General features: G+C 40.9%; 3 protein-coding genes across 11 annotated transcripts; 2 read left to right on the plus strand and 1 right to left on the minus strand.

Annotated features, from left to right (window-relative positions):
• Positions 1-12,462: 12,462 nt before the first annotated feature.
• RHL1 (root hair initiation protein root hairless 1 (RHL1)) lies at positions 12,463-16,583 on the plus strand. Its single transcript, XM_078583748.1, has 10 exons — positions 12,463-12,775; positions 12,900-13,010; positions 13,999-14,085; positions 14,157-14,383; positions 14,994-15,135; positions 15,299-15,481; positions 15,596-15,632; positions 15,712-15,755; positions 15,974-16,030; positions 16,457-16,583. Exons 1-10 carry the CDS (start codon positions 12,470-12,472, stop codon positions 16,490-16,492), a joined length of 1,230 nt encoding a protein of 409 aa, XP_078439874.1. The 5' UTR covers positions 12,463-12,469; the 3' UTR covers positions 16,493-16,583.
• LOC144709997 (RING/U-box superfamily protein) lies at positions 16,527-20,460 on the minus strand. Of its 9 annotated transcripts, XR_013583188.1 has the most exons (5): positions 19,304-20,460; positions 18,280-18,317; positions 18,026-18,193; positions 17,659-17,902; positions 17,411-17,572 (listed from the first exon to the last, which is right to left on the minus strand). XR_013583188.1 is itself a non-coding variant. In XM_078583637.1 (2 exons), exon 1 carries the CDS (start codon positions 20,392-20,394, stop codon positions 19,315-19,317), a length of 1,080 nt encoding a protein of 359 aa, XP_078439763.1. In that variant the 5' UTR covers positions 20,395-20,459; the 3' UTR covers positions 16,527-16,785; positions 19,304-19,314. The 9 variants fall into 9 exon arrangements, 4 of the variants coding, with proteins under 4 accessions (XP_078439763.1, XP_078439764.1, XP_078439766.1 ...); XR_013583187.1 differs by lacking the exon at positions 17,411-17,572 and having other exon boundaries at positions 17,580-17,902; positions 18,026-18,164; XR_013583185.1 differs by lacking the exon at positions 17,411-17,572 and having other exon boundaries at positions 17,580-17,902.
• Positions 20,461-20,956: 496 nt separating this feature from the next.
• LOC144710636 (E2F-associated phosphoprotein) lies at positions 20,957-25,297 on the plus strand. The gene is made up of 4 exons (XM_078584453.1): positions 20,957-21,178; positions 21,976-22,065; positions 24,385-24,550; positions 24,985-25,297. The coding sequence occupies exons 1-4, from the start codon at positions 21,136-21,138 to the stop codon at positions 25,229-25,231; spliced, it is 546 nt and encodes a 181-aa protein (XP_078440579.1). The 5' UTR covers positions 20,957-21,135; the 3' UTR covers positions 25,232-25,297.
• The last annotated feature ends 2,486 nt before the right edge of the window (positions 25,298-27,783 follow it).

Raw genomic sequence — 27,783 nt, forward strand, 5'->3', positions numbered from 1 at the left:
GTTTGATAAACATGTAAAAAATAATTAAACGTAAAATAAACATGAAAATTTTATGAAATTAATCTAATTATTAGTGTGTTATCAGCAACAGAGATACATGAGAATCTTCATGATACCATTCTAGAATCTGACTCCTGCTTTTTAGTCTCTGTGATCTTTTTAAGTTCACGTTCAGAATGGCATATAAGATGCATTTGGTAGGACATTATCAGGTGTCTTAGAAGACCCATTAAAATCTATCACCAACTAAACAAGGGGAACTAGTCAGCTGACACACAGAAGGGAACAAGACACACAGTTTTATCCTCATGGAAGGACTTGCCTTTAAATGCTCATGGCCGACAAGGACTTAAGCATCTTAACATGCCAACCACTCAAATGGCACACACACTGGCCTCTGATAGCATAGTAATGGTGTATTGCTTGGGCATGATTGAGGATTCATGCCTCCTTTAATTGCATCTTGCCTACCATTAGTTGTCTTAAACCGGGGTATTATAGTTGTTCTTCCTAGCTCTAAAACAATATTTAGAGGTTAATGGTCCTATCAAGCACCACGTCGTGAGATGGTGACATCTAAATAGGGTGATTAAAAAATCAACCATAGCGCTAGTGGCGGTGATGTCAACGCACCACCTTTGGACGCGCATCCACCGTCACCAACGACACCCCGCATCATGACTCATCGCCAACATCAACTGCAGAAACCCCCGAATAACGACCAAGTCAATGTACCGGCATCAGACGCGTCTCCACTTACACATGACACGTCACGCATTATGACACATCGTCAACGCCAGATCTAGAACTGCCCTTTGACGTGACACAATAACACGTAATCTATTTTATTTTATTTCTCGTATTTTCTCTTTCCTCTAAGGCCTATATGTAGGCCAATGTTACACGATACACTTGGTGAATTTATTTTCAAGAATTGAAGTTTTCTTATTGGAAGATTTTCCCTAGCTCTCTCCCTTCTCGGACCGCTGCTGCCATCGCTTTCGCTGCCGCCGCCGCTAGAGAAGCCCCTTGTTCGTTGCCCTAGGATCATTCATTTGCACCGGTCGCCCGTGCCGGCCGCCCACACAGGCACCACCCGCGCAGGCCACCACACCGACCACCCGCACACGCATCGCCCGCGCAGGCCGCCTACATAGGCACCGCTCGCACATGCACTGCCCGCACAGGCACCGTCCGCACAAGCGCCGCCTGCGCAGGCCGCCACGCCGGTTGCCCACACAGGCACCACCCAGGCAGGCCGCTCGCGCAAGCCGCCCGCGCCGATCGCCCAAGCAGGTCGCCCACGTAGGCCGCCCACGCAAGCCACCATGCCGGCTGCCCGCGTAGGCCATTTTGCCCACTTTGTCATCCTCGCCCATTCTGCCATCCTCGTCCTTGCATTCACCTCACTACCCTCTGCCGCCTGCGCCCTCTACCGCTCACGCACACAGCCGTCTGCATCCAACTGCATCTGACTCACCCCATCGACGTCATACTCGCTCCATCGACGGATCATCTCTTCTTCGAGCTCGTCAGTGACACTTTGAGAATTCTCCGCAACCTTGTCATGCACCATCTGGTGTTGAGGTGTTCCTAAACTCTTTGGTGTCCCGTGTTCTTCATCCAGTGTTCCTCGAGAGTTTATCCACCGCCGTTGGATTTGATTTGGATTTTGAATTTTCAAGCGACTAGTTGAATGGGTTTTTGAATCTTCCAGCGGACGACCATTCAAATTTATTTATTTTGGTGCTTGGTATCACCGCGGTGGTTGAAGACGGTACTCTTGCCCTCGACAAGGAAAGGGGTTGCACCATCACTGATCCATAGGATTTAATTCTTCGGAATCGACTGTGTGATTTGCGGTCTGGTTTTATCCTACCCATTCCCTAGTCGTCCCAGTATCCTACATCAGTCGTCAACCAGTCCATCTCCTTTAGTGATCGTGCATCAAATTGGTAGCAGAGCCTAATCTGTGTCAGCCTACCTACTCCGCAGTTGTAGACGTCATTCATTCATCATCACATTTTGCAAGCATCTGCGTTTAGGGAAACACATCTCCGCTCCAATGAATGAAACATCCCTAGATAGTCGTGAGGATTCTATCCCTATCCAAGATTCATCTCCACCCGCTCCACCATCCTCCTCACGTGGGGATGTTGATCACATGTTATATGCTATCAAGAATAGTTTTCGTGATGTAAACACACGATTAACCAACATGGACAACCGTCTAACCAATTCTATCGATGTGGTTAGTGAGAGAACTTACCATTTAGAGAATCGAGGTCATGACAGGCATCGCCGTGATCACGAAGACCCATACCCACCTGAACCTAGACCACAATAGAAATCATCACGAACCTGATGATCCCTATCAACTCGAGAATAGATCCGGGGGTCGTAATCAAAATCATCCCGAACGAGACGATCTGATTCCTCCTGAGGCTAGAATGCCAGGCCACGACAGGAATCGTCGAGACGATTTCTATCCACTTGAGCATAGAACCCCGGGCCGCAATAGGAATCATCCCCCGCGGAATGATCCCTATCCACCTGCGGATAGAAACCCGGTACAAGATGGAATTCACCCTCCCCGTGACGATTACTATCTACCAAAGAATAGGATCCCAGATCGTGATAGGAATCATCCCCCGTGGAATGATCCCTATCCGCCTGACGATAGGCGTCGAGGTTGGAACGGGAATCATCCTGAACTGGACGATCTCTATCCTCCCGAGATTTGAGCACCACCTCGCAATCACCGACGTCTAGATCACGATAATCATTGGCAGTAGATTCAAAGGAGTCTCAAAGTCAATGTTCTATATTATGAGGGATCTAGGCACCCGAAAGAATATCTAGATTGGGAGTCTAAACTCAATAGTTATTTCAAATGGTACGATATGCTCGAGTGGCAGAAAGTTCAGTATGCCGAGATGAAATTAGGGGTGAAGCCAAAATTTTCTGGGAGAACCTTGAATTTTCAATCTATAACCGAATGAAAGACAAATTGCGTGAGAAATATGTCCCTATTGCCTATTTAGATAATCTCCTAGATTAATGGCATAAGTTACAACCGGGTAGGCTCCGCTTATCCGACTCCATTACTCAGTTTGAGGAATTTTATATGAGATGTCAAGTTGAGGAGAATCCCCTAGTTGTCATATCTCGATTTAGAGCGAGACTTAATCCGTGCTTAGAGACAGAGTTACTTGTTTGAAAGGCTGCTACACTCAAGCATGCCTATCAGATTGTAGAAGACCTTGAACTATGCCAGACCTTATACAACACTCCTGTCGTTAGTGGCCGCCCTGCCCTTATCGATCGTGCTCATTCCTCCTACTCCAACAGATTAACTCAGCGTAACCCACCTCTAGCTCTCCCAGCACCGATACCTATTTCCGAATCTCTCTTCTACTGAACAACGTGCTCCAACCCCCACACCACAATCATCCGCTCCAATAAACCCTAATTCCCGTACCTCCTCTTCCCTCGACTCCACCGCGAGAGCTCTGCCTCAATCCAATCTAGCACAAATCAGTCCATCTGGCATGACTTGCTTTAAGTGTCAGGGACATGGTCATAGAGCCTCCTAATGCCCTCCTTGAGCCCTACATATAGGTCAAGAATCTATTGATATTGAACCTACCGTAGAAGAGCAACCTATCGACGAAGAAGAGTATGGGGTAGATAATTACGTCGTAGATGAATTCGTGCACAAGGATGGTTTGGTGAGCTTGATTGGCATCACTGGCTGCCCACCATCCCTTCCTCGTCGTGACCCATCTACATCAGTTAGGGGAATTGTTCGATGCAACCTTACCCAACCATCCACTAATGATTCTACTTTGAGGACATCCATATTTTACACTTATTTTAAGATTGGTGATAAGATGTGTAAGACGATCATAGACAGTGGTAGTTGTATCAATGCTGTCTCTGATGTTATGACTTCACATTTCAGATTACTGTTGATTGATTACCCTCATCCCTATTATGTATCATGGATTGATGCTACGTCGATTCCTGTAAAGAATCAATGCCTCCTTCCTCTCAAAGTTCAATCATACGAGTAAGAAGTATTGTGTGATGTGTTACCCATGAAAGTTGGCAACATTATCCTTGGTCGCCCTTAGCTATACGATAATGACGTACACATTTGTGGTAGGAGTAACACTTGCTCATTCATCTACTAGGGTAAGAAAATCACATGGCACCCTTATACCCATAACCCTAAGAGACCTTCATTGAAACCTACGTCATTAGGTCTCTGCATCCTCCATGGGTGCCAATTTCAGAAGGAGATAGATAGTGAGATGTCTATTTTTCTAGCCATGATCCCCGATCATTCCTCTAAAAATTCCACACCCCCACCATCGGAGGTTTCCCAACTACTAGCTGAATTTGAGAGCGTCTTCCCCGAGGATTTACCCAATGATCTACCACCTATGCTTGAAATTCAGCATGCCATTGATTTCATTCCCTGATCATCCTTGCCAAATCTTCCCCATTATTGTATGGATCCCACACAATATAAGGAACTTCAGCGTCAAGTCCAAGAGCTCTTGGACAAGGGATTTATTCAGGAGAGCCTTAGCCCATATGCTGTACCTGCATTGTTGGCTCCCAAAAAGGATGGGAGTTGGCGCATGTGTATTGATAGTAGAGCCATTAATAAGATCACCGTTAAGTATAGGTTTCCAATCCCTCGCATTGATGATATGTTCGATATGATGGCTGGTTCAAAGATTTTCCCAAAAATTGATCTAAAGAGTGGTTATCATCAAGTCCGAATCCGTCCTGGAGATGAGTGGAAAACCTCATTTAAAATCAAGGATGGCTTATATGAGTGGAAAGTCATGCCTTTTGGCTTGTCGAATGCTCCTAGTACCTTCCAGCGATTAATGAGCCATGTCCTTAGACCATTCATAGGAAACTTTGTTGTGGTTTATTTTGATGATATACTCATTTATAGTAAATCTAGGAACGATCATGTCCACCACCTACGCCTACTATGTGAAGTTCTAAAGGCCTAACAATTATATGCCCATCCAAAGAAATGTTTGTTTCTTGTTGATCATGTCTCATTCCTTGGTTTTATCTTATCGGCACAAGGTGTATCCGTAGATCCAGCGAAAATAGTAGCCATAACCCAATGGCCGACTCCTAGAAACATCCATGATGTTCGTAGTTTCCATGGTTTAGCGACCGTCTATCGACGCTTCATTTTTAACTTTAGTACCATTATGGCACCCATGACCGAATGCCTAAAGGGTAATCATTTTGAGTGGACCGCATTAGCACAGAAATCCTTTGACGATATAAAGCTTAAGATGACACAAGCTCCCATCCTACATCTACCCGATTTTAGTAAAGTATTTGAGATCGCTTGTGATGCGTCGGGATTAGGAATCGGAGGAGTGTTGAGTCAGGAGAATCACCCAATTGTGTTCTTTAGTGAAAAGTTGAATGATGCCAAGTTAAAATACTCTACTTATGATAAAGAATTCTATGTCATTGTTTCTTTTCATCCTTAGGCTATATCATTGTTCCTCTCCTTCACTTTTTCACAACACATTAACGATCCCCACTACAATCTTTTGAGTCATATTCTTAGGGGTGTGAAAAAATATTTTTTTGTTTGCAAATATGCGAACAAACATGAACACAAACATAAACCCCAACAAACAGTGTTCACAAACGGTTTGCAAACAGTCGGCAGGAAAGGTAATTTTTTTAAAAAGTATTTGCTCCCCCCCAAAAAGACCTTCAGCAATGGATTGAGTAGTTGGCTGAAAGTGTTATCTGACAGCAGAATACAATATGTTAAAAGAATGTCCAACAAAATTAAACATTTATGCAAAATCTAATTTACGAATTTAGCAAGAGATGAATGCCAAAAAAAGAAACCACGGTCAGACTATATCTTGTTACATTTATCATTAATGTTCATCATAGAAGCAGAGAACAAGCGTCAATGACAAAAACCATCAAGATTCTTTTAAAATTGAGACAGAGGATAAATGGGAATTTAATGAAGATAAATTGATCAAACATATCAAGAAGAAGTACATCAGCTTATATCCATCTTAAACAATGGAAAATATGACACGATCAAAGTACATATCATAAAGAGAATGAGAAATCATGAAAGCACAACGGAATTGAATCAAGGATTGTGAGAATGACAGACCTTTCCTGGCCAGCGACATCCCAGATCTGAGCCTTCACAATTTTCTCAACGGCCGTGATGATTCCCATTGCAAAATCTGCACTGGTGGTGGATTTGATCTCAAGGATGAACTCATTCTTCATAACGTGGGACAACATATTGGATTTACCCATGCCAGAGTCATATATGAGCATCACTTTGAACATGTAATCATAATCTTCGTTTGGGTGGTTGGACATCTTAACCCAATTCTCTCTCTATCCTCTCTCCCTTTCTAATAATACAGGTCTTTAAAAAATATAGTCGGTTAGCAAAACCATTCGCGAATGAACAAGACCAAACCAAATACAAATGCGAACATATATTTTCGCTTGTTTGTTCATCGATAACACTGTTTATTTGATGATGAATAACGAACTTCCCATCCCCACATATGCTGACCTCACACCACATGTATTCTTCACTTTTTTCATATATATGATACCCTTAGGGATGGCGATAAGGATAGGACTACCAATGTTCCTTTTTTCCAGAAAGAATATTTAGAGGTAGAGAAAAAAATGGATATGTATTATAATTAAAAGCTAAATAAAAGACAGATTTATAAACATAAACTAAATTTCAGTTCGTCTCTTCTGATTGTGATTGTTTTTCTTAAGATTGCAGTTTGTCTCTTCTCTTCTTTTAAAAAATCAGTTATGATATTCCTGGACACTCGCCACTCCATTCATCAAGAGGCAATGTTTTAACCTGGTTTGGAAACCAATATGCTTGATCTTTAATCTAGCCAAAAGAGTCACTAAGACGGTCAACTATCTTTAACCAAAAACTGAGGATTGTCCAACACTATAGATACAAACTGTACTCTTCATACTCTCCTCTCATGATATTATCTAAATATTCTCTAGAACTGAGGCATCTTTAACTCTTCTCTTTGAGTCTTCCCCACTAGGACCTTTAACTGATCCTTCTTCCTTAGGATGTTAAAATAGTCCTTGAAGATCTGATGTCTCCAATCCTCTAAGACCTATTGAGATAGATCGTCCCAACCTCAGTGCGTTGTCCTCAAAATTACTCTGACTAGTCCTTAGAACTTCATGAGAATATAGTAAGTTCAGTATCAAAAAATTGAATAAATGGTTCTCAAAAAAATAAAAAATATAAATGTAATTCTTATTGTGATTCAGTTCTATGTATAACTATAATATCTGAAGATACTGCCCTGATTTATATTTTTAGACTAATGGACGGCATATGAATAAAATTTTGATGTATTTGTTTAATATTAGAAGTAAAAAATATCACAACTAAGTGTCAAGTATAGTACTGTAAATTTTTTTGAGAAAATGATTATAGTGTATGTTTTCAGAATTTCTAAGACTCATTGTTCTCTACCTAAAATTTTTTGGCAAAGAGAGAGAAATGCAAAAAATTTATGCAATGCTCATTGCGTAAAAAGCTATGATTTGGTAGTGCTGACAAAATTTACAAAAATAACTTCAACCTTTCATTCATTAGAAAATTTGCAAACTGAATTCAGAAAAAAACGTTTATGCGCAATTTTTCATAAACGAATTTCAAATTTTAATGCTGTAAATTTTCATAAACTAAATTCAGATTTTTATGCAGAAAAATTTCAAGAATAAAAATCCAAATGTTAATGCCTGTAAGATATGATTAGAGCGCTACCAAATTTATCCCAAATTAATATAAAACCATTTTTTAAGATCTCATGGTTATAAATGTGTAAGAATAAACCTAAGACAAGTTTGAATACGATATATTCTGAATGGATGATAAGTATATTAACATTAGATAATCAGTGTTTTGGAATATGTTAAAATTTAGTGACGGATCAGTTTTAATGGATGCTTAGTTTTTTTCCTAAAGAAGATAAACAAATTAAGAGAAAAAAACTGATTTATGAATCAATTAATTTTTGGGAATATTAAGCATCAGTATAACATTCTTTGTTTTTTGTAACCAAAAAAAATTAGTACATGGCATATTTTAGATAGATAGATTCATATTAAAACTCAGGAAAACTTTTCAATTAATCATTGTGTTCAGTCAGATTAAATATCCTACTAAATTTAAAGAAATGACTCATTCATAAAATTCTTATGGTAAATACAGTTAGTAGTAAATTATTTTTGAGAAGTATACCAATTGTAGTTCAATTTGTACGGTAAACTGGACTTGAAATAAGTAAAAAATTTGTTAAACATAAATAACATTATTTCGATTGCTACGTCCAAGATTTGGATTTGAATCTATTGTACAATTCTGCTTGACTGATCTTTATCAGAATACGATCTTCAATGGTGGAATCAGGTGATAATTTTGAACTTAAAATTGAAACGGTTTAATAACCCAAAAAACTTTTAATTACCTTGATCAAAAGTATATATCTTCATGCTGTCCTCAATATTTTTCCATGAAACATAAAAAATGACAAACCTTCTTTATTATTAAAAAACAAAATAATTCAGGGAATAAAAATGATCAAAATAACATGTAATAATAAGCCAAACTGCGATCATAAAAATATCAATACAGGTATCAAAAGAAAATGGTTACTGCCATTAAATGATCATAGATAATTAATTTACAACATAAGAAAAAAGAAACGTTAGTTGCATACAAATTGATGTTATTTTAAGATGAGGATGATATTAATTTTATGATTAGTTTGGTCAAGAAAAAAAGTACTAATAAAATTAGGTTAATTGTGGGAAAAATCATCTTGAAATCATCTGAATAATTAAAGAAAAAATATGAGTTCAAATATTTTTTTGAAAAGGGTCATAATTATTTTATTTTAACTTATTATCATTAGGCATAATTTTGCAATAATAAAATTATGAAAAAAACTGACCAAGATCATCTTTTAAGAAGTGAGATTCTAATTAAAAAATAGTTTTAAGTAGCCCTTTATGATGTTTCATAACGCATTGTAACAATGTTTAAATTTTATAATTGATGAATATCTATTTTGGGTTTGAAACTTTTAACAGTTTTCTTTTATATAGGTCCAGATCGTGATGACTAATGTTGGCTATAGTAGAAATACAATGTTAATAGTATTTGTAAATAAATGTAACATGGTGGTCTCCTGAGTAATTTTTAATCCTACCAGTGACATCACTTGAAGAGGAAAAGGCGGCATGCACAAAATGGCTGCAGACTAGAACTGTGATGGTGAGATTGAGGCACATACCAAGGAATGTGAAGCCTTGAAACAATGGTGTCTCCCCAAGAGATGTCATATCCACGGTAGAATACTTCCCAATGCCTTTTGAAGATCTTCTGAGAGATGCTGCAGTAAGTCTACCATTGATCCAACAGAACATGGAGGATAGTGGAATATTTGTATTAGATTGGCTGATGAGCTTGAACTTTACTCATGAGATGCACACAGTTGCCATAGCTCAATGTAACATAATCAATGAACCTTACACGTCTTGGAAGACATAGGGAATATGACCAAAGAGCTCGAGGGACATGTGCCACCTTCTCGGAGAAATTTTCCTCGTGCTCAGATTATTCTACATCTTCGCAAATCATCGAGTCAAAGAATTTGGAATTTGTGACATGTTTCAAGAGTAAATTCTGCAAGTAAATTCTGGATCAGGTTAAAAACCTAGTGATTTTATCATGCATTAAATATTTTCAGCAAGAGGAGCATACTTAAGTGGAAGTTGACTGCATACCCATGAAGTCAAAGCTGGATTGGTACAAATCTTTTTCATGAGAAAATGAGTCTATCAGGGATGACGTTACGATGAACCCATTTAATAAGGCATCAATACTTGATGACATATAGGGAGGCAGCAATAGTCTGTGTTAGAAGACTCCCACCTGTTTCCCTCCATCAACTCTTTCTACAAGACAATAGCCAAAAAAGTTAAGTCCCCAGTAAGTATACATTAGTGGATTGGAAAAATTGCAACTCAAGACAGAAGAGAGGCCCAACACTACATCAGCATCAACATCTGAGAATTTCAATATCATTGAGACCTACTTTGATGAACTCCGGTGACTTGATGGGCCATGGAGGACACAAAAAATCTCTACTCTTGCATAAAAGTACTTTATACCTAATTTACCTTCTTTAAGTCTAAAACACAAATGAAGCACTCTGGTTGTGCTCCATAAGATGGGTTTAATGTGTATATCATTGAGACCTACACTGTTGAAGCCCGATGACTTGATGGGCCATGACGTATGTGAAAAATCTATGCTCTTGCATAAAAGTGCTTTTAGACCTAATTTACCTCCTTAAAATATAAGAATACCGATGAAGTGCTCCGACTGTGTGCCATAGGACAAGTTGTTGTGAGGTTCACATGCAGGCCAATGGATCCATCAACTTCATCTGAATCCAAAGTTTTTCTTAGACCATATTCAGAGCACATCAATTGGTCTACTGCCCTGAGATTATCTCATTGGTCTACTGTCCTATTTTGATAATAATTAGGGCAGGCTATCAGATCTATCATGTTTTTCTGATTAAGTCATGAGCAGGCTCATGGTTCCATTGGCCTATTTTTGTTCAGATTTAGAGGGAGGCCAATGGATTTCAGGCCTGTCCTTGACATAAAAAATTTCACGAAAGCCAATTTCACTGATTTCTTGCATTCTTGTTTTTGTTCACTAATAATGGGATTAACGATCTGCTTCCAGTCTATAATGGAGTCATCTTTTGCTTTACTACTGCCACTAGATCTAGATAATATTCTACAAAAATGATTGAGTAGTCTTTTATTTGATCAATCGATACATTTTCGTAAATATTAGATTTTGACTTTAGTGACTAATTATTATATGTGACCTGATAAATAAATGAAAATAGTTGAGTTAATTATTTAATAATTTTGAAACTTATTGAGAAAATTTAAATACTAATATACTAATGTCAAAGTTTTTAGTCACAAACATACTTATTATGTATCTTGAAATAAAACTACTTATTATGATAATTAACAGAACAACTCATGAGTAAACTCTGAATAGTTTAGAAACTGTTGTTAATTAGTAATACAGGATTTAAGTGTTTAAAATTTTAAAACATTACTTCATGCATCAATATAATTCTGTTCAAATTAGCCCAATGAGTCTAACTCATAAGAAGATTAGTTATCATAACTTTTTGGTAAAAAATTAAACTACTTTTAATTGATAGAACATTACTCAATGATCTCAAATTGTACAATACCGCCCCATGAATCACTATGTTGTGATCTAAACTAATTTGGTGACTGAATGTCATAAAATTTATTATTAACATAATAAAAGAACTCAGTGGAAATAATTCACGACTTCACAGTTTTATCCATGGATAATTGCAGACCATTAAGGACAATATCAAATATCCTGATTTGGGTCAGTTTTGGGTCCGGACCGCTACTCTGATCGACACCAGTACCAATTTTTTGGTAAACCCGCGATCCCAGAACCAACAATATCATTTCAGTCGTGTTTTACAGAAGTTTGCTAAAAATGGGGAACCAGAGTCCTAGCTGATGCCTATAGTTCCGGATCGCCCGAGACATGGACGATGGACATGATGGGATGAAGATCGCCCCGTCCGACGTCCAGAATCAGTGCAGGGATGCGGAAGGGACGGGTTTTTTCGTCCTAGGATGAAAAAAATCATCCCGTTAGCATCCCGACTTTGTCAGTTTCATCCCGTCCGAAGAGAAACCGTCCCGTTCCTCGTCCCAGATGAAATATCCAATGATAAATAGTTCTAACGCCTGACTGAATTACTATGGATTTTTCTAAGTTTTTAAGGGAAATATGGAGGTGAGAGAAAGTGGAGGGACATATGTACAATTACGTTTCGGTGGTCTCAGTTTGGGCGTGCAAAAAAAAAAAGGGACTTTGATGCAAAATGTCAAGGAATTGATATAGTCATGCCACATGGCAAGATTTCAACCGTCGGAAACGAATCAGACGGATTTTCGTCCATCCCTTACCGTCCATCGTCTGAGACCTCCGGAAGGGTCAGTTTTTTTGTCCGACTGGACGAAAACTGTCCTGTCCGTTCTTCCCGGGACAAATTTCAGTCCCGGTTTTCGTCCAACCTCGCAGATGGGACGATTTTTTCGTCCAGGATGAAAAACCGTCCCGTCCGCGTCCCTGCACTATACCGGTCTGTGATGCCTCAAGATGGATGACGAAAAATCTTACCCATGAACGGATGACGGAACTAAGTATCGTTCGTCATCCTTCTAGGAATTTTTCTCAGCCTTAAATAATTCCCGCGTTCCTTTTCCCGCGGGAACGGGGGAAATGACGAAGGCCGCCGACGGCGCGGCGGCGCCGCCAGCCGCCGACCAGGCGGTGAGCAGAAGGCTGAAGAGCGCCGCCTTCTCCCGAAAGCTTCTATCTCGAACGCCGGGCAAGTCGATCTGCCCGCTCGAACCATCCAAAGCAGTGTTGAAGCAGAGCGGAAGGGACATCGTCAAGAAGGGCCAGAGGAAGAACAAGTTCTTGTTTTCCCTCCCCGGCCTCCTCTCTCCCCTCTCCGGAGGGAAGATCGGGGAGCTCGCCGATCTCAACACCCGGAATCCCGTTCTTTATCTCGAATTTCCGCAGGTGATGTTCGAATTGGGGGAAAAGATTTGTTTTTTTCTTTTTCTTTTTTTGATTCCTTGAATTTGATCTTCGGAGGAAAAATCCCTTTAAGCTAATTGTTCAACGTGGTTTATGGTTGTTTTAGGGCCGGATGAAGCTTTTTGGCACGGTTGTGTATCCGAAGAACAAGTATCTTACTCTTCAGTTCTCGAAATCCTCCAAGGGCGTGCTGTGCGAGGATTCTTTCGAGAATATGGTGGGTGAAAGAAAACCTATTTTACATTGCCGTTGTTTTGGAATTTTAAAATTTTGAATAAAAAATACGATTTCTTTGGGTCAAAACTCCCCTCGACGGTTGATGAATTTTCTTGACTATCATATGAAGTTTATTAAAAAATTTAATCTCTTTTGTTTTCTTTGTTTTGATTACAATCATTCTCGGCCATCTCAAAAGCCTCAAACTGTCAAATTCTGGTGACTACATTTCCTATTTTTGTCGTAAAGGTGGCAGAATCTTTTGTTTTGTAAATGCAGGATCCTCCGATATTCATCTCCCGGAGAAATTTTTAATAAACTTCATATGATGGTCAAGAAAATTAATCTACTGTCGAGGGGAGTTTTGACCCAAAGATCTCGTAATAAATTTCCAAATTTGGGGGGAATGTTCTTCCCCCTGATTTCTTCTACTTTCGTCACTCTGATTATTGAGCAATGTTAAAAAGGGTGTCTTCAAAGGCAAAATAAAGGACCCACTCATTTAGTTAGATGTTTGATGACTATCATGGTTTATCGGAAATTTCTCAACCAAAAACGCTTACTAGAATGAAAGGGGCAGTCGTCTTAAAGGGTTTTTTTAACGTAGTATAAGTTTTTTGGGTGTAATTTAGGCAGGGTTTTTCTCAATCGAAGCATACTGACGTTCATTCTAAATACTTGCATTCCTTCGCTTCTCTCTCTTTCTTCGATCATTGTCCTTTAAATCAAACGCATAAAATAAACTTTTCGTGTTTTAAATCTTCAGAACGTCGGCCACATTAGTATCCTCTAACATCATATTGCAAGCGCAGGCAGGTTTTATGGGCACCTTAATTTTCATGAATTTGAACTCTCAATAGTTTACTCACGGTAGAAAATCTTCAGTTCACATATCAACTATGCTTGAGTTCTTTAAGTATGGTATTATTTAAAAGAATTTAGCTGTCGTTTTTGCATTGAATGAAGCATGCGCTTTCCTCCAATGTTAGGTCGTATTCTCCGAGGCCTGGTGGATTGGAACGCGAGAAGAAAATCCTGACGAAATCCGCCTTGAATTTCCTATAAATTTAAACTCGGTACGATTCGCTGATACCATTTTGGCCAATTTAATGTTCTTTAGGTCGATAAATATCAGTATCTCTTCCAGGAAACTAATTTGGAATGTGATTTTAATGCTGGGGCCGGGGCGGCGAGGCAAGACAAATCTGATTTAAGCGGCAAATCGAAGGAAATTTCTACACAAATTTCAGCAGAAATTGAGTTAAGTGACGGGGAAACAGATAGTTATAGTACTGATCTAGCAGAGAAACCCAAAAACACAAAGCAAGAAACACCAACTCGACAGTCTGCAAGAACGGCTGGAAAGTCATACAAGTACGAACAACAGAATACTCGTCTCCTAAAGAACATCCATCTGCTGTCATCTGATTATTTTTCATGCCATACTATCATCCTGAAGATCTTAAATTTGTCATCTGATTTTTTTTCATGCCATACTATCATCCTGAAGATCTTAAATTTGTCATCTGATTGTTTTCATGCCATACTATCATCCTGAGGATCTTAAATTTGTCATCTGATTGTGTTTCATGCCATACTATCATCCTGAAGATCTTAAATTTGTCATCTGATTGTTTTTCATGCCATATCATCCTGAGGATCTTAAATTTGTCATCTGATTGTTTTTCATGCCATACTATCATCCTGAGGATCTTAAATTTGTCATCTGATTGTTTTTCATGCCATACTATCATCCTGAAGATCTTAAATTTCCACTCAAAAGCACTCACAACAGTCTAATCTGATATTCCTACAGTACATTATTCCAATCATGTTCTGATTTTTTGAAAAGTGAGAGGCTCCTCTTTCATTGTGTATGGTCAAAGCTTAGTTGATTCTAGGTCTAAAATGATTGTTAACCACGCTAATGTGTTGCTCTTTCATTATTTTTTGAAAGAATGCTTTTCCATTTTTTCCAATGCAGGTTTGCCGAATCCTCTGGAGACGATTCCTTCAGTAGTCAGGAAGATGAAACCAAAATCTCAGAGTTGATGCATGGCAAGCGCAGTGTTGCCACAAAGAGCTCCAAGCTAATTTATATCCTCATCCTCAAAAAAATTGTCTTTTTATAACTTAATATAATGAGTATTTGTTGCATCCTAGATCTCCTCAGTTTATGTTTTTTTTCTCGTGTTTTCCTAATTTGGGTTCTACTTTTCTCCCATGAGTGTGTGCAGCTTTTCCATCTCTAGTTTTGTTTTTGACTATGTTTATCAGCCTTAACATTACTTACCCAACGATCCCAAAACTGAAAATTCTGTTTCTCCTGAGGCGAGTGAAGAAAAGCAGAGTCAATCGATGGGAAAATTCAAAGGTCAGCTTTGTCTCAAAACCTCTGAAGATAAATCCAGTGTAAAGGGTGGTGCCCTCGTGCAAGCTAAGTTGTCCACCATGTTTGACAATGCGAAGAAGGTACAAAATCTTCCTCATTTTTCATTAATATTCTCAAACATAGAGTACTTTTGTGAAATATATAATACTGTTTCATTAACTTTTCTACATCTTGCATTATTCTGTCACACCCAGAGATCAAAAACTGGCAGCCCATCTAAAAGCACACGGGGTATGACCCTTCAATGCTTTATATTCTTCTTCAATACTTTCAATTGTTATTACTATTATCCCAACCGATTTTTGTCCAGGTTCTGGGCGAAAGCTCCACATCGGAGCCAAGAAATCAACTCAGGTCAGTAGAACTTTCTGGAATTATGAAATTATACATTGGAACTTAAAAAGACAGGGAAAATGACACTCTAACTCGATTCATTTAATTCGAGAAAATAACTTGAGAAAAATTTTAATTGAGAAGAAATCACCCTGCAAGACTATTTTTACTTTACAATTTTCTCTGGGCACAAAGTTAAAAGTTGATTTTCTGGGCTTTCTTTTCTTCAATCTGAATAGGGGTCGGTAGATAGCATCGAGTATGGATCACCCAGTGGGATGAACGAAAGCCACCAGGTAGCATACGAATCATGAAGCGCATTTTATATTTTCACGAAGTCAATTTATGAATCAGTGCACCATTAAATTAGAGAAATATTATGAACACATGTTGATAATGAGCTTTTGTTCAAGCCATTCATCCGTTTGATGGTGAGAAATTTTTTAACTCATCCATTTGCCTTTTGAAAAGTTAATATTAGTCGTAAATACTGTTATTGACCTGGACTTTCTTATTCTATCCAAGTAAAGTCAAAATCTTACACGAGGGTTTAGTTTCAGTTTTGATTCCGGACGAAAATGTGGAACTAGGGTTGTATCGATATGCCATTTTTAACTTGTTTCATTTCATACATTAACTCATTGCTCCGTAATATTGATTGTATATCATCTTTACAAGGACTCTATTGATGACTCGACTTTTATAAATTTCATTCATCTCAGGAAACCGACGACAGCGATGAAGACTGGACAAGTTGAAGCTTCTTTAGCAACCGTTCCCTATTTCTAGAGAGAGAGAGTACAGGTTTGTAATAAAACTCCGATGCACATTCATTGTTTTCGCGCTCAAGTCCCTCTCTTCCGTATTAAAAAAAACCCAATTAAAAAAAGCAAAGCCAATGGAAAATACTGGTAAAAAATATAGACCTTGTTTTGACCGTGTTGACTTTTCTGGACAGATTCCACAACAGAGGGTCCGCCAGCGTTGACTCATCCACCCAACAACACAACCGGCAGCCTCCCCCGGATTCTTGATTCATCATTTAATAGCTCTGAAATTAGGAACAAATTTACTCCACGAAAATAGACATTTAAGTAATAATGCCATCAGAATCGTCGGAATCATTTTTGCTAACCGTAATTTCATTGGAAGGTTTTGCTGATCTTCCCCAAAAGTTTCATGGCTGTCATAATTACCGGATAATTTGAGGTACGTATACTAAATCGATAAAATAAATAACTAATACGGTGTGGAGATTAGATTGTAATGATGAACAGAAAGAACCATAAATTGGAAAATAATTACTGTCGGTCGTCTTGTTTTGTCTAATTTTTGAGGAAAAACATCTTTCATCCCAAATTATGTCAATGACAAGGTCTTTAATATAACATATTTATAAGAAAATAATATAACATCCGGTGGGAGATAGAATTAAGAACACAGGAAGCGCAATATCAACATATATATTGTACAACGAGATGGAACCTCCAGCGCAGAAATTTCTCTTAACCAAGTAGTGATCAGGGGTGCAAATGAAGATTCGATTGTAATTAGAATCTAAAACCTGGCCTTTGAAGGACAGATGGATACAATAAATGGAAAAAAACTACCAATCACTGTTGAACACCATCCGCAGAAGGCTGAAGAGAGAGTCTGGGGAAGAGAATAAGAGAATGGAAGTGGGACAAAGCAAACCCTAGTCAGATTAGAAGATAGAGTTCCATCTGCCTTCAAATGTAGATACAAACATACTAAAATTGCAAGAAAACCTCTAACTTCTATTATGAAATGGACTTTCCATGCAAAGCTTGGAGGTAAAAACGAAGGGAGATCGAGACCTGGAGAGAAACAATAACAGAGAAATTATGGTAGTCCTGATCACACTATCCAATATGGTCCAGTAAAAACCCCCAAGGAGAATCACCATAAACTGGGAAGATGCCGGTTAATGGGCCATAAGGCGAGCATGATCTGCGCATTTGGAGACGTCAACAGCGCCATCGCCGAGACGAAGAAGAAACTCTCGCAGAAGTACGAAGAATTGCTGCCAGGAGCATAGTGCCAATGGAAGCAAAGCCCACAAGGATGCCACAAGCCATGTCTACCGCGCAAGTGGATGATGGACATGATGAAAGATATACCAGAAACTGACTAAGAATCCCATTCATCTGCAAGGAAGGAAGCAGCAGAAGGCACTACGATTTCAAAGTGATATGTTGGAAAAAGTTTTTCAACTCTGTACTCTTCTCTTTTAAACCAAATAAATCAAAGACGTAGACAGTGGAAGAAACCTCAAGTTATTGGCAAATTCTTGTGGATAGCGAACCTCCTGGTTGTCAAGTTGAAAAAAGTGATATGTTGAAAGTGATAGATGGCTTGACACAAGGCAGTCTGCAGTAGATATCTCACTTGTAGGTCATCTGAACCAGCCTGTTGCAGATCCAACTATGAGCAATGTCCTGCCGAAATTCCTTTAAACCATATTCATCTCTGTACTCTTCTCTTTTAAACCAAATACGGCAAAGAGGGAGACAGTGGAAGACACCTCAAGTTATTGGCAAATTCTTGTGGATAGCGAGCCTCCTGTTTGTCAAGTTGAAAAAAGTCTGGTATAAAGACTTAGACCAGCACCTGATCAGTGAAATTTCCCAGGACTTGTGCGACTTTGTGAACCAGAGGCAGGTCGAGCACAGGGGTCTTAAATGTACCAAGAAAGAAAATTTTGTCCCCTCCAGGGATCCCAGAGAACGGACAAGACAATATATCTTCACCCACAAATTCTACACAAATTAGATACAACTCATCCATGGATCAGATCAGCAAAGAGATTATGCGATAGAAGTTTGCTATTGATCTCCAAGGAGAGCAATGACAATGATCGAGTTTAAGCCCAAGAAGCTCTGATCTCAGCATGAGGACGATCCACAGATTATGTCATTGAAACATGATGTTTGGCACATGAAATCCCCAATTCTGATATCTCAATCAATTGGCGATGATGCAAGTAGTAGAAAACTCCACAGCTTCTCAAGATCTGTGTGCACCCACGTCAGATGAAGCAGTGGAAGACGGCAGCAGTTGATCATTGCTCTGATACCATGTTGAACTACATTGAGAGAGAGAGAGATAGAGATAGATAGAGAGAGAGACTCGGGAAAGAAGAGCAGGGCAGCAGCAAAGAACCAGCTGCTCTGAGGTCGGACAGAGATAAAGAGTTTAAAAAACTCAAATTTGGTTTCATCGACCTTTAAGAGGTAGATGCAGTCCAAGGCAAATGACAGTAAAGACCCAAACCTATCAAACAAATCATCAAAAATGAAATGTGAAACAAAGAAAGCCCGAACTCAATGAAAATACATGGCATTCAATCTCATGTTAGCACAGCTCGGAGCGTGAGAATTCATCACTCCTCCATGAATGCTCATCATCTCTTTGAATATGCAAAAAATAATAATTCCAGCTCAACGCGTACAAGAAAAGCAAATCAGGACAATGAAATAACAGTAAAATATTAACCTTTAGGATCTATGAAGACGGAAAGAAATCAATCGGAAATGCAGATGCCAAACCTCCAAGATCTTCAATCCAAGTCTTCATGTCTGGGCTCTGATCCCGATCCACGACCTCCTCCAGCGCCCGAATTATCATCCACATCGGCGCTTGACTCACCATTCTGAGCAGAACTCCCAATCCCAAACAACGATCGAATCGACCACGGCAATGAAAGTCTCAAGACTCTCTCCCCAGTTCGTGCTCCAGGCGAATCCTGCCCTCCTCCCATCCCAGACCCAGAATCCGATCCCCTAGAACCTCTCCCACCTCCTTCCATCGAATTCTCCCAAACATTTGCATCATTCCTCGATCTCTGCTCATACTCAGGATCATCCGTGGGCAACTCGTACCTACAAACTGGGCAAGAATTATGAAGCTCGAGCCACGGAAGAATGCAATCCTTGTGATACAAGTGCTTGCAAGGTATCTGCAACGCGTCTTCCCCAACCTCGAACCTGTCTTTGCAAACCGCGCACTGAGCATCATCAGAGCCGATCAGCTCCTCCGTGATCTTGACAACGGGAAGCGCCGCCACGGCTGATCTCGACGCCGGCGGCGTCCCGTACCGATTAGGATCGTTCTCCGCGAGCTGCTGGATCAGCTGCTCAAGCCCAGATCCGAAGAAGTAGTCCCCAACGACGAGCGGCGCCCCAGGAACGCGAAAATCGCCAGAAGGATGGTTTTCGATCACAACCTGGATGTTAGCCCCCCCGTCGATGAGATCTTGGAGGCGAGTCTGCACGAACTGGACGGTTCGATTCAAGGGATCGAGATCGTTGACGGAGGGCGAGCGAGGGGGAGCGAATCCGGCGAAGGCGCCGAGCAATTCATCGATGTTCATGGCCGCGGGGCGATTGGAGGTGATGAGATTGAAGAGGAGAGGGATTTCGAAGCCGGCGGGGAGGCCACCATCGGGGAAGGGGCTAGGGTTTGATTCGGGGGCTGGGGATTCGAGCTCTTCGAGGAATCCGCCATGGCAGACGGGGCAAGCGAGCTCGGACGGCGGCGGCGATGGCAGCGCCACCGTTCTCTCGCACTGGTGGCAGTAGTATTGCGCGGCGGCGGAGGCGGCGGCGCCGCCGGATCGGCCGTGGGCGAAGGTCGACATCTCCGCAGCGATCTTCCCTTCCCAACGGCGACTTCTGCAGACCCAATCTCGCCTTCTTCGCAAGACTATACCCCGACCGCCAGAGACATGGGTTGGAGAGAGAGATGCCGTGTCGAGTCATCCTAGAGAGAGAGATGGTTATATTCGAACCCGCCTTTGTAGAATTATCGAAAGACAGAGATATGCCATGTCGCGGCACTAGAGAGAAAGATGGTTATATTCGAAACGGTATTCATAGAATTATAGAAAGAGAGAGAGATGCGGTGTTGGAGCATTATAGAGAGAGAGAGATAGTTATATTCGAAACCGTCTTCGTAGAATTCTAGAGAGAGAGATAAAGGATATGTGCCAGTATCGTGCCAGCGTGGAAATTAGACACGTCTTTCGGGTAGTCTAGAGTACTCTTTGCGTTTCTAGATTTATTGTATTTTTTGGGTTGGATATTTAATGAGATTGAAAATTAATTGAGGCTAACGTCGAGTTTAAAAGTTGATTAGCGCGGCTAACGACTTCTCTCCCCTATAAATACTGTGCCCCAGATTTCTCTATACCGTTTCCTCAGTCGCGACCCCTCTCTCTAGCGTGCTCTATCTCTCTCTCTACAGCGCTCTCAGTAGTGATCTCTCTCTGTCTCTATCTCTGTCTCTCTCTCTACTGCGCTCTCTCTCTACCGTGCTATCTCTCTCTCTGTAGCTCAATCTCTCTGTGTGTTATGAGATAGTGTTGTACGAGGAGATATTGATGGCAGCGGATCCGAAGACAGTGGGAAGTGGAAAGGATGAAGGTAAGGGGGCATCGTGGAATTTTTCTCGTCTATTATCTGGCTAGCTTACCAATATCATTGGATATCGCCTTGTATTGTGTTTGTTCGGGTTGATGGACGTTGATTTTCCATTGTTTGATTCTGATGATAGGTGAATCTTTGGTCATTTCCGGCCCTCATGAACTTGATTCCTTGTTTTGGAGGAATTTAGCGGAATGTCTCACTCGTACTATTCTTGAACACGTGTTTAATCTCGTCATTCCCCTAAATATGAGGAAAAAGGGGTTTGCTGTGTAGGTTTTAATCCTGCATAGTTTCATCATCAGAGTCTAGATAGAACAAAAAGAGAATAATCTGCGCGTGCCCTAGAGCTATGGGGCGTCCATTTAGAAATATGATGGGTAAACCTGTTGTTCCAGTTCAATGTAGGAGAAGGACGATTGCACTCTGTCGTCGTCGACCTCATTGAAATATGATGAGCGTCTCGGTTTCTTCTCTATAGGTCACTTGCAACCTTAAGCTGTATCTTCGAATTTTGTGGAAACCTTGTTACTAATATCGCATGTTAACTTTTCCTTCTCTTCGATTGTGTAGTCTTTCTTCTCACGATTACGTGCATTTCCAGTGTCTCTTAAACGATATTTTTTCTCTAAAATAGTAGAAATGCTGGCTCTTAATAACTTTTTTCGTCTGAAATCATAGATCTTGTTTCAAATCTTCAGATTAGCGCTTGGCTTTCCATGCATGAAACTTTACTTTTATTTTTCAGGTTAAAAAAAAACGTTTGATGCTAACTTGGATTCATTTTTATTTATTAGGAGTCAGTAATGGTGTTCATGGAGAAGAGATGGACGTCGTCGAAGAGGTTGATGTAGCTGGGCCCGCATCTGCTGCTGAACAAGAAATCGGTGCGCGACTGTCATCAAGTTTTCCTCGTTCTGACATTATATCCTATAAATCTGATGTTAGTTTTTTTCCAAAGATGAAGAGTTCCCTTTATCTCTAGGAATTATGTGCTGCTTTTTTTAATTAAAAAAATCGTCAATAAAAACTGAACAAAACATTTCAAGCTTACTCATCGTACTATCCGAAAATGTGCATTTCACTTTTTTTCATTTTTTGTGTGAATAGGTTCTAGAAAAGCAGTCGTACTATCACAGATGATGTTAGTTAGGGGGATGAATTTGGAACAAAAACCAGAAGTAAAAAGAGAACGAGAATGAAAAAAATTTATATGTATCACTCTGGTTGTGTAAACCAATGTGATGTTTGCTGTTAGTAGATGGGAAATGTGGTGATAAATTATGGTTTTCAGCCATTCTAATTGTTACATTTTTTTCTATCATGATACTATATTTCCTAATATTGGAAATTGATACGATCCTATACCCCCAAAGGGTATCTTAGGAAGTTTAGCCCACTAGGGGCATTTTAGTCATTTCATGTTTAGGGTAATTGCTTCCATATCTTATAGACACGTGTAGCCTTCCCTGGAGGAGGGCAGTCAAGACTTATAGTAAGATCGGCCTCTTGCCTCACTATCTCGATCCTCCCTGTCTCGGTCACGTCCCCTTGACCGTCTAGTGATCCCCTATCCCCGTGGTCGTCTCACCGGACCTTCAGCCGGCTCCCCTCCAATCCGATCCCTACCCTTGCCGTTCGGTTCCCTTCTAGTCTCCGGCGATCCCCGTCCCCACGATCATCAACCCTTCACAGAGTCATCAGGCGGCTCGTCCTCAGTCGATCCCTGTCCCCATCATTTCGACCTCGCTCTTCATTCCCTTTTCAACTCTCCTACCCCAGGAACGTCTATCTCGCCTCGTCCTCCAACCTCCTCCCGATACGAACCTAGATCAAGGTTCATATCATGATACTATATTTTTTCCAACATCTACATTTTTTTCTATCATGATACTATATTTCCTAATATTGGAAATGTACTGTCGTGCAAGTCCATGATTTATCTGATGAAGAGTCTCATGCAGTGAACTGCATATTTATCGTCTTGAAGAATCTCTTAAGTGCACTTGGGACTTAAGATTTACAGCTTAGTGAACAAACCCGAGTGAGCCTGGTCTGATCATCTATGAAGGTGATGGACCATTTCTTGCCAGAACATGTGATACATCCTTAATTGGGGTATCTCTGGATCGTATATTTGCCCAAAATACTCGATGGAAATTATTTCAATTTCAAGAACGTACAGAGGCAATTGTTCAAAAAAAAAGAACGTACAGGGGCAGGAGGGAGATTAGAGAGAAGAATTCACAGGGTAAAAGAGAAGAATGTGAATGGGAGGAGATGGTGAATGATCGCTGACAGAAGATTGCTGCACTCCAGTAATGGAGGAGTCACGACTGGAAGAAAAGAGAGGGATAACAGGTAGGGTTGCCTACATCTCAATTTTACCGAACCCGGCTTGAGGATGGGCTTAAAGTACTCCATTACCGGCCTGGGTGATAAGAACCTTCCTTGTTTCGATCAGAGCAAGCATGCCAGAATGCAGCCTGGCTCTGATGACGACCGTCAGGGACATATGTGGGTTTAAACATCGTTGACCAGGGGGACTTGGATCCTTCATAAAGGAAGGATACCCCGATCAAGAAGACACATGAAAAAGTTGATTGTTGCTATGGCTGGCTGGAATTCTGGAGAGTTGCCCCAATCAAGAGGAGAGGGAGAACCAATCCAGTCTTCATCTTCGTGATCTCCCTTTCTCTTCTTCTCTTCATCTTCTTTCTTCCTGTGACTTGGATTACGATATTGTCTACCCCGTTTATTTCCTTCTATCCACATTTTTGCTTTTCAAGTGGGCGTTCTACCATATTCATCTGAACGATTTCAATCTGAAATTAGTTGATCACTGGTTTTTGTTATGACTTTCTTGGAAAATCTTTTTGTATCTTTTATCACTGGGCCTCTTAATTGGGCCCACTCGTGCCCAGGGCTTTCTCCCGCTCATAGATCCAACTCTGGATCTTATCAACATCGTGTGGTGAAAGGAATGATCATCGTAAGAGCAGGCAATGTCGTAGTGGATTCTGTGGAATGCAAACAAACTGGTGGAGAAGGACCTTAATTCCAGCGAAGTCGACATGACATAAGTTACGGGATATTAATAATTATCCTTGTTATTCTATCTTTATAGTCTCTAATTTCCTATTACTTTACATCCTATCGTCATACTTTTCACATGAATGTTGATCGAGAGAAGTTTGAACCGACAGAGTCAAGTGACGAAGAAATTGATTACTCGACTCGGCCTGAATTCTACGATTCTGATCTGGATGACAAGGATGCAATGTGGGTTCAGAAGAGGAGGAAAGGCAGGACTTCCGATGCTATTCTCACCTGCCCTGCTTGCTTCACCACTCTTTGCTTGGATTGCCAAAGGTACAATCATCAAACACATGCTATCAGAATCTTCCGCTGCTAAATGATTCGCTCGCGGAAAATCATGAAGGAAATTTCTACCCTTTAAAATAATCCTCTGAGAAAACAATTGGATTTCATTGACATTTATTTATAAGGATGGATTTTTGATAATTACATACATTGTCTTTCATTCCTATTGACTTTTGGATGATCAAAGGATAGAGAGAAGAGGGCCAGGGGACGTTTATCCTTCTGTCATTAATGTTCTATCGGTCTTTATAAGGTAGAAACTATTATATAATTTTTTATAAAATCCCCCACTAAAGCAGGGAATGATGCTTTCAACCCTGCAGTCTAACATCTCCACATAAGATGTCCCTAGTAAATGTGTTATTCTTGAATAATTTCTGAACTTTAAGATCATAATTATAATATAATAATGGTGTGTGCAGGCACGAGAAGTATGTAACCCAGTACAGGGCCATGTTCGTGCTCAACTGTGCAGTTAAGCAGAATGAGATCCTGCGTCAGGGAACATTGAAATCCCGAAGGCCGACAGCCGGCGTCACTGTCGTGAAGAATAGTGATGCTGACGACGTCTTCCGACCAGTCTGCTGTGTCGTGTGTTCTACCGAGGTCGGGGTTCTCGACAGTGATCAGGTTTATCACTTCTTTAACGTTCTACCCAGCTTTTCATAAGACGACTGGCTTTCATATGAGTTGGGCTGACTGGGCTCGATTGATATATATTGATGGGTTAACTTATATTGCGTTTGGATCTGGTTGGAGGGGGAAAAAGTTGCACGAGTGCACTGGCTTTTTGTGGGTTATGCAGATCAATAACCTTCTTGTTTCGGCGATTAAAGGGCTTTGCTGACTCTGTCTCTATCCTAATTCTCCCTATGCTCTCTGATTTATAGCAGTCAGTTCTCTGTTTCCAAATATATCCATTCTCTCTCTTTCTTCCTATCTCTCTCTCTCCCCCTAACTCTCCCGCCCTCCCTCTCTCTCTGTCTCCCTATCTCTCTCATCTCTCCCTCCCTCTCCCTCTCTCTCCCTATCTCTCTCATCTCTCCCTCCCTCTCCCTCTCTCTCCCTATCTCTCTCATCTCTCCCTCCCTCTCCCTCTCTCTCCCTATCTCTCTCATCTCTCCCTTCCTCTCCTTCTCTCTCTCCCTATCTCTCTCATCTCTCCCTCCCTCTCCCTCTCTCTCTCTCTATCTCCCTTCCTCTCCCTCTCTCTCTCCCCCCACTGCTCTCCCTCCCACCCCTCTCTCTCTGTGTTTCCGTATCTCTCTCTCTCTCTTTCGGTCTCTCTGTTCCCGATCTCTCTCTCTCTCTCTCTCTCTCTCTCTCTCTCTCTCTCTCTGTTTTGCCCTCTCTCCCTATGTCTCTCTTTCTCCCCATCTCTCCCTCTCTCCCTCTCTCTCCCTCTCTCTCCCTCTTTCCCTATACATGTGTCTTTCTTTCTGTCTCTCCCTCTCCCTATATATCTTTCTCTCTCTCTTCCTCCCTCCCTCCCCCTCTCTCTCTCTCTCTCTTTCTCCCTGTCTGTTTCTCCCTCTCTTCCTATACATGTGTCTTTCTTTCTCTGTTTCTCTCCCTCTCCCTATATATCTTTCTATCTCTCTCTCTCTCTCTCTCTCTCTCTCTCTCTCTCTCTTTCCCCCTTTCTCCCTGTCTGGTTCTCCCTATCCCTGTCTCTCTCTCTCTCTCTCTCTCTCTCTCTCTGTTTATCCCTATATCTCTCTCTTTCTCCCAATCTCTCCCTCTCTCATTATCTCTGTTTATCCCTATCTCTCCTTATATCTCTCTCCCTCTCTCTCTGTGTTTCTCCATCTCTCACTTTCTCTGTTTCTCCCAATCTCTCCCTTCTCCCTCCCTCCCTCTCCCTCTCTCTCTCCCCCTCCCTCCCTCCCTCCCTCTCTCTCTCTCGCGCGCGCTCTCTCTTCCTCTCTCTCTCTATTGCTCTCTCTCTCTCTCTATCTCTCCCTCTCTTTCTCTCTCTCCTCCTCTCCCTCTCTCTCCCGATCTCTCTCTCTCTCTCTCTCCCCCCCCCCCCCTCTCCGTCTCTCTCAGGCTCACACCAGAATAAAGAGAGCAAGAGTCCTCTTCCTGGTGTTTCTGCATTCTTGGAAGAAGAAGATTTTAAGGGTTTCTAGGGGATCCGATGAATGTCAAGAGGAGGATAAGAGAGAAGATCAAGATGCAGAAGCAGTAAGAAGAACATTCTTGATATCAAAAAATCCGCAACAGATTGAAGTTACAAACGGTGTAGTTATAGTGTTTAGGTGTGTGTTTAAATGATGTTATTTATATTCTCCGACGAAGAAGAGGATTTTAAGAAAGAAGAAAGAGAAGAGTGAGACTCAGCCGTAGTGAGTAGAAACTCATCCGTTATAAAAACCCGAAATAAGGTTAAAAATCTTGTATATATGGTGTTTAGGTGTGTGATTTTTAGGTGAGATAATCTGTAATCTTGGAGATTTATAGGGTTTCTAGGAGATGAAGTGCCGGTTGAGTCAGGAGACCTTGTCGAGAGAGAGAGATGAACGAGAGAGAAAGAGTGAAGAGGGAGACAACGGAGATATAAGAGAAAGAAGACAACTATCTTGTTGAAAAAGAATGATGAAGGCGTTACAAGAGTGGTATTTATAGGCAGTTAGAGATCATCTTAATTCAACCTGGGTTGGATTGACTAGGGTTAACTAACCCTGTCTTGGAGACCATTTCAGTGGGGTTTAGTCCTGTTGGGTTTATCATTATCTATCATGACATCCCCTGGCAAGATATTCAGGGGAGTGAGGTTGAGCTTGGACTGTAGTCTTAAGAATGGTTGTTTGGGAAGATTTTTAGTCAAGATGTCTGCGAAGTGAGTCTGACTGGACGTGAACCAAACATGGAGTTGTCTGGCCACAACTCTTTCTCGCACGAAGTGGAAATCAATTTCCTCATCTTTTGTGCGTGCATGGAAGACTGTATTTTTGGCTAGATATGTAACTCCGAGGTTGTCGCACCAAAGAATTGACATTTGAGTGGAGTGCAGTAGTAATTCATGCATAAGCGATTGGATCCAGATAAGTCCGAGGTAGTGTTTGCCATAGCTTTGTATTCTGCATCTGTACGGGAGAGGGAGATAGGGAACGACAAACATCATACTTCTCATCACAATGATGGCACTGTGACAGATGATGTGCGACAAAATTTTGTCCCGTGATAGAGACGGTGACGCGGTACCATGACATGTGACG

Source organism: Wolffia australiana, chromosome 12 (genome assembly GCF_029677425.1).
Source record: "Wolffia australiana isolate 7733 chromosome 12, ASM2967742v1".
NCBI lineage: Eukaryota > Viridiplantae > Streptophyta > Magnoliopsida > Alismatales > Araceae > Wolffia > Wolffia australiana.

Coding starts and splice junctions, on each gene's coding strand:
- RHL1 (XM_078583748.1), top strand. CDS start 12,470: ATGACGAAGGCCGCCGACGGCGCGGCGGCGCCGCCAGCCGCCGACCAG. Junction 14,086..14,156: donor TTCCTATAAATTTAAACTCG/GTACGATTCGCT, acceptor TATCTCTTCCAG/GAAACTAATTTGGAATGTGA. Junction 15,756..15,973: donor GAGCCAAGAAATCAACTCAG/GTCAGTAGAACT, acceptor CAATCTGAATAG/GGGTCGGTAGATAGCATCGA.
- LOC144709997 (XM_078583637.1), bottom strand. CDS start 20,394: ATGTCGACCTTCGCCCACGGCCGATCCGGCGGCGCCGCCGCCTCCGCC.
- LOC144710636 (XM_078584453.1), top strand. CDS start 21,136: ATGGCAGCGGATCCGAAGACAGTGGGAAGTGGAAAGGATGAAG. Junction 21,179..21,975: donor GGGAAGTGGAAAGGATGAAG/GTAAGGGGGCAT, acceptor TTTATTTATTAG/GAGTCAGTAATGGTGTTCAT. Junction 24,551..24,984: donor CTTTGCTTGGATTGCCAAAG/GTACAATCATCA, acceptor TGGTGTGTGCAG/GCACGAGAAGTATGTAACCC.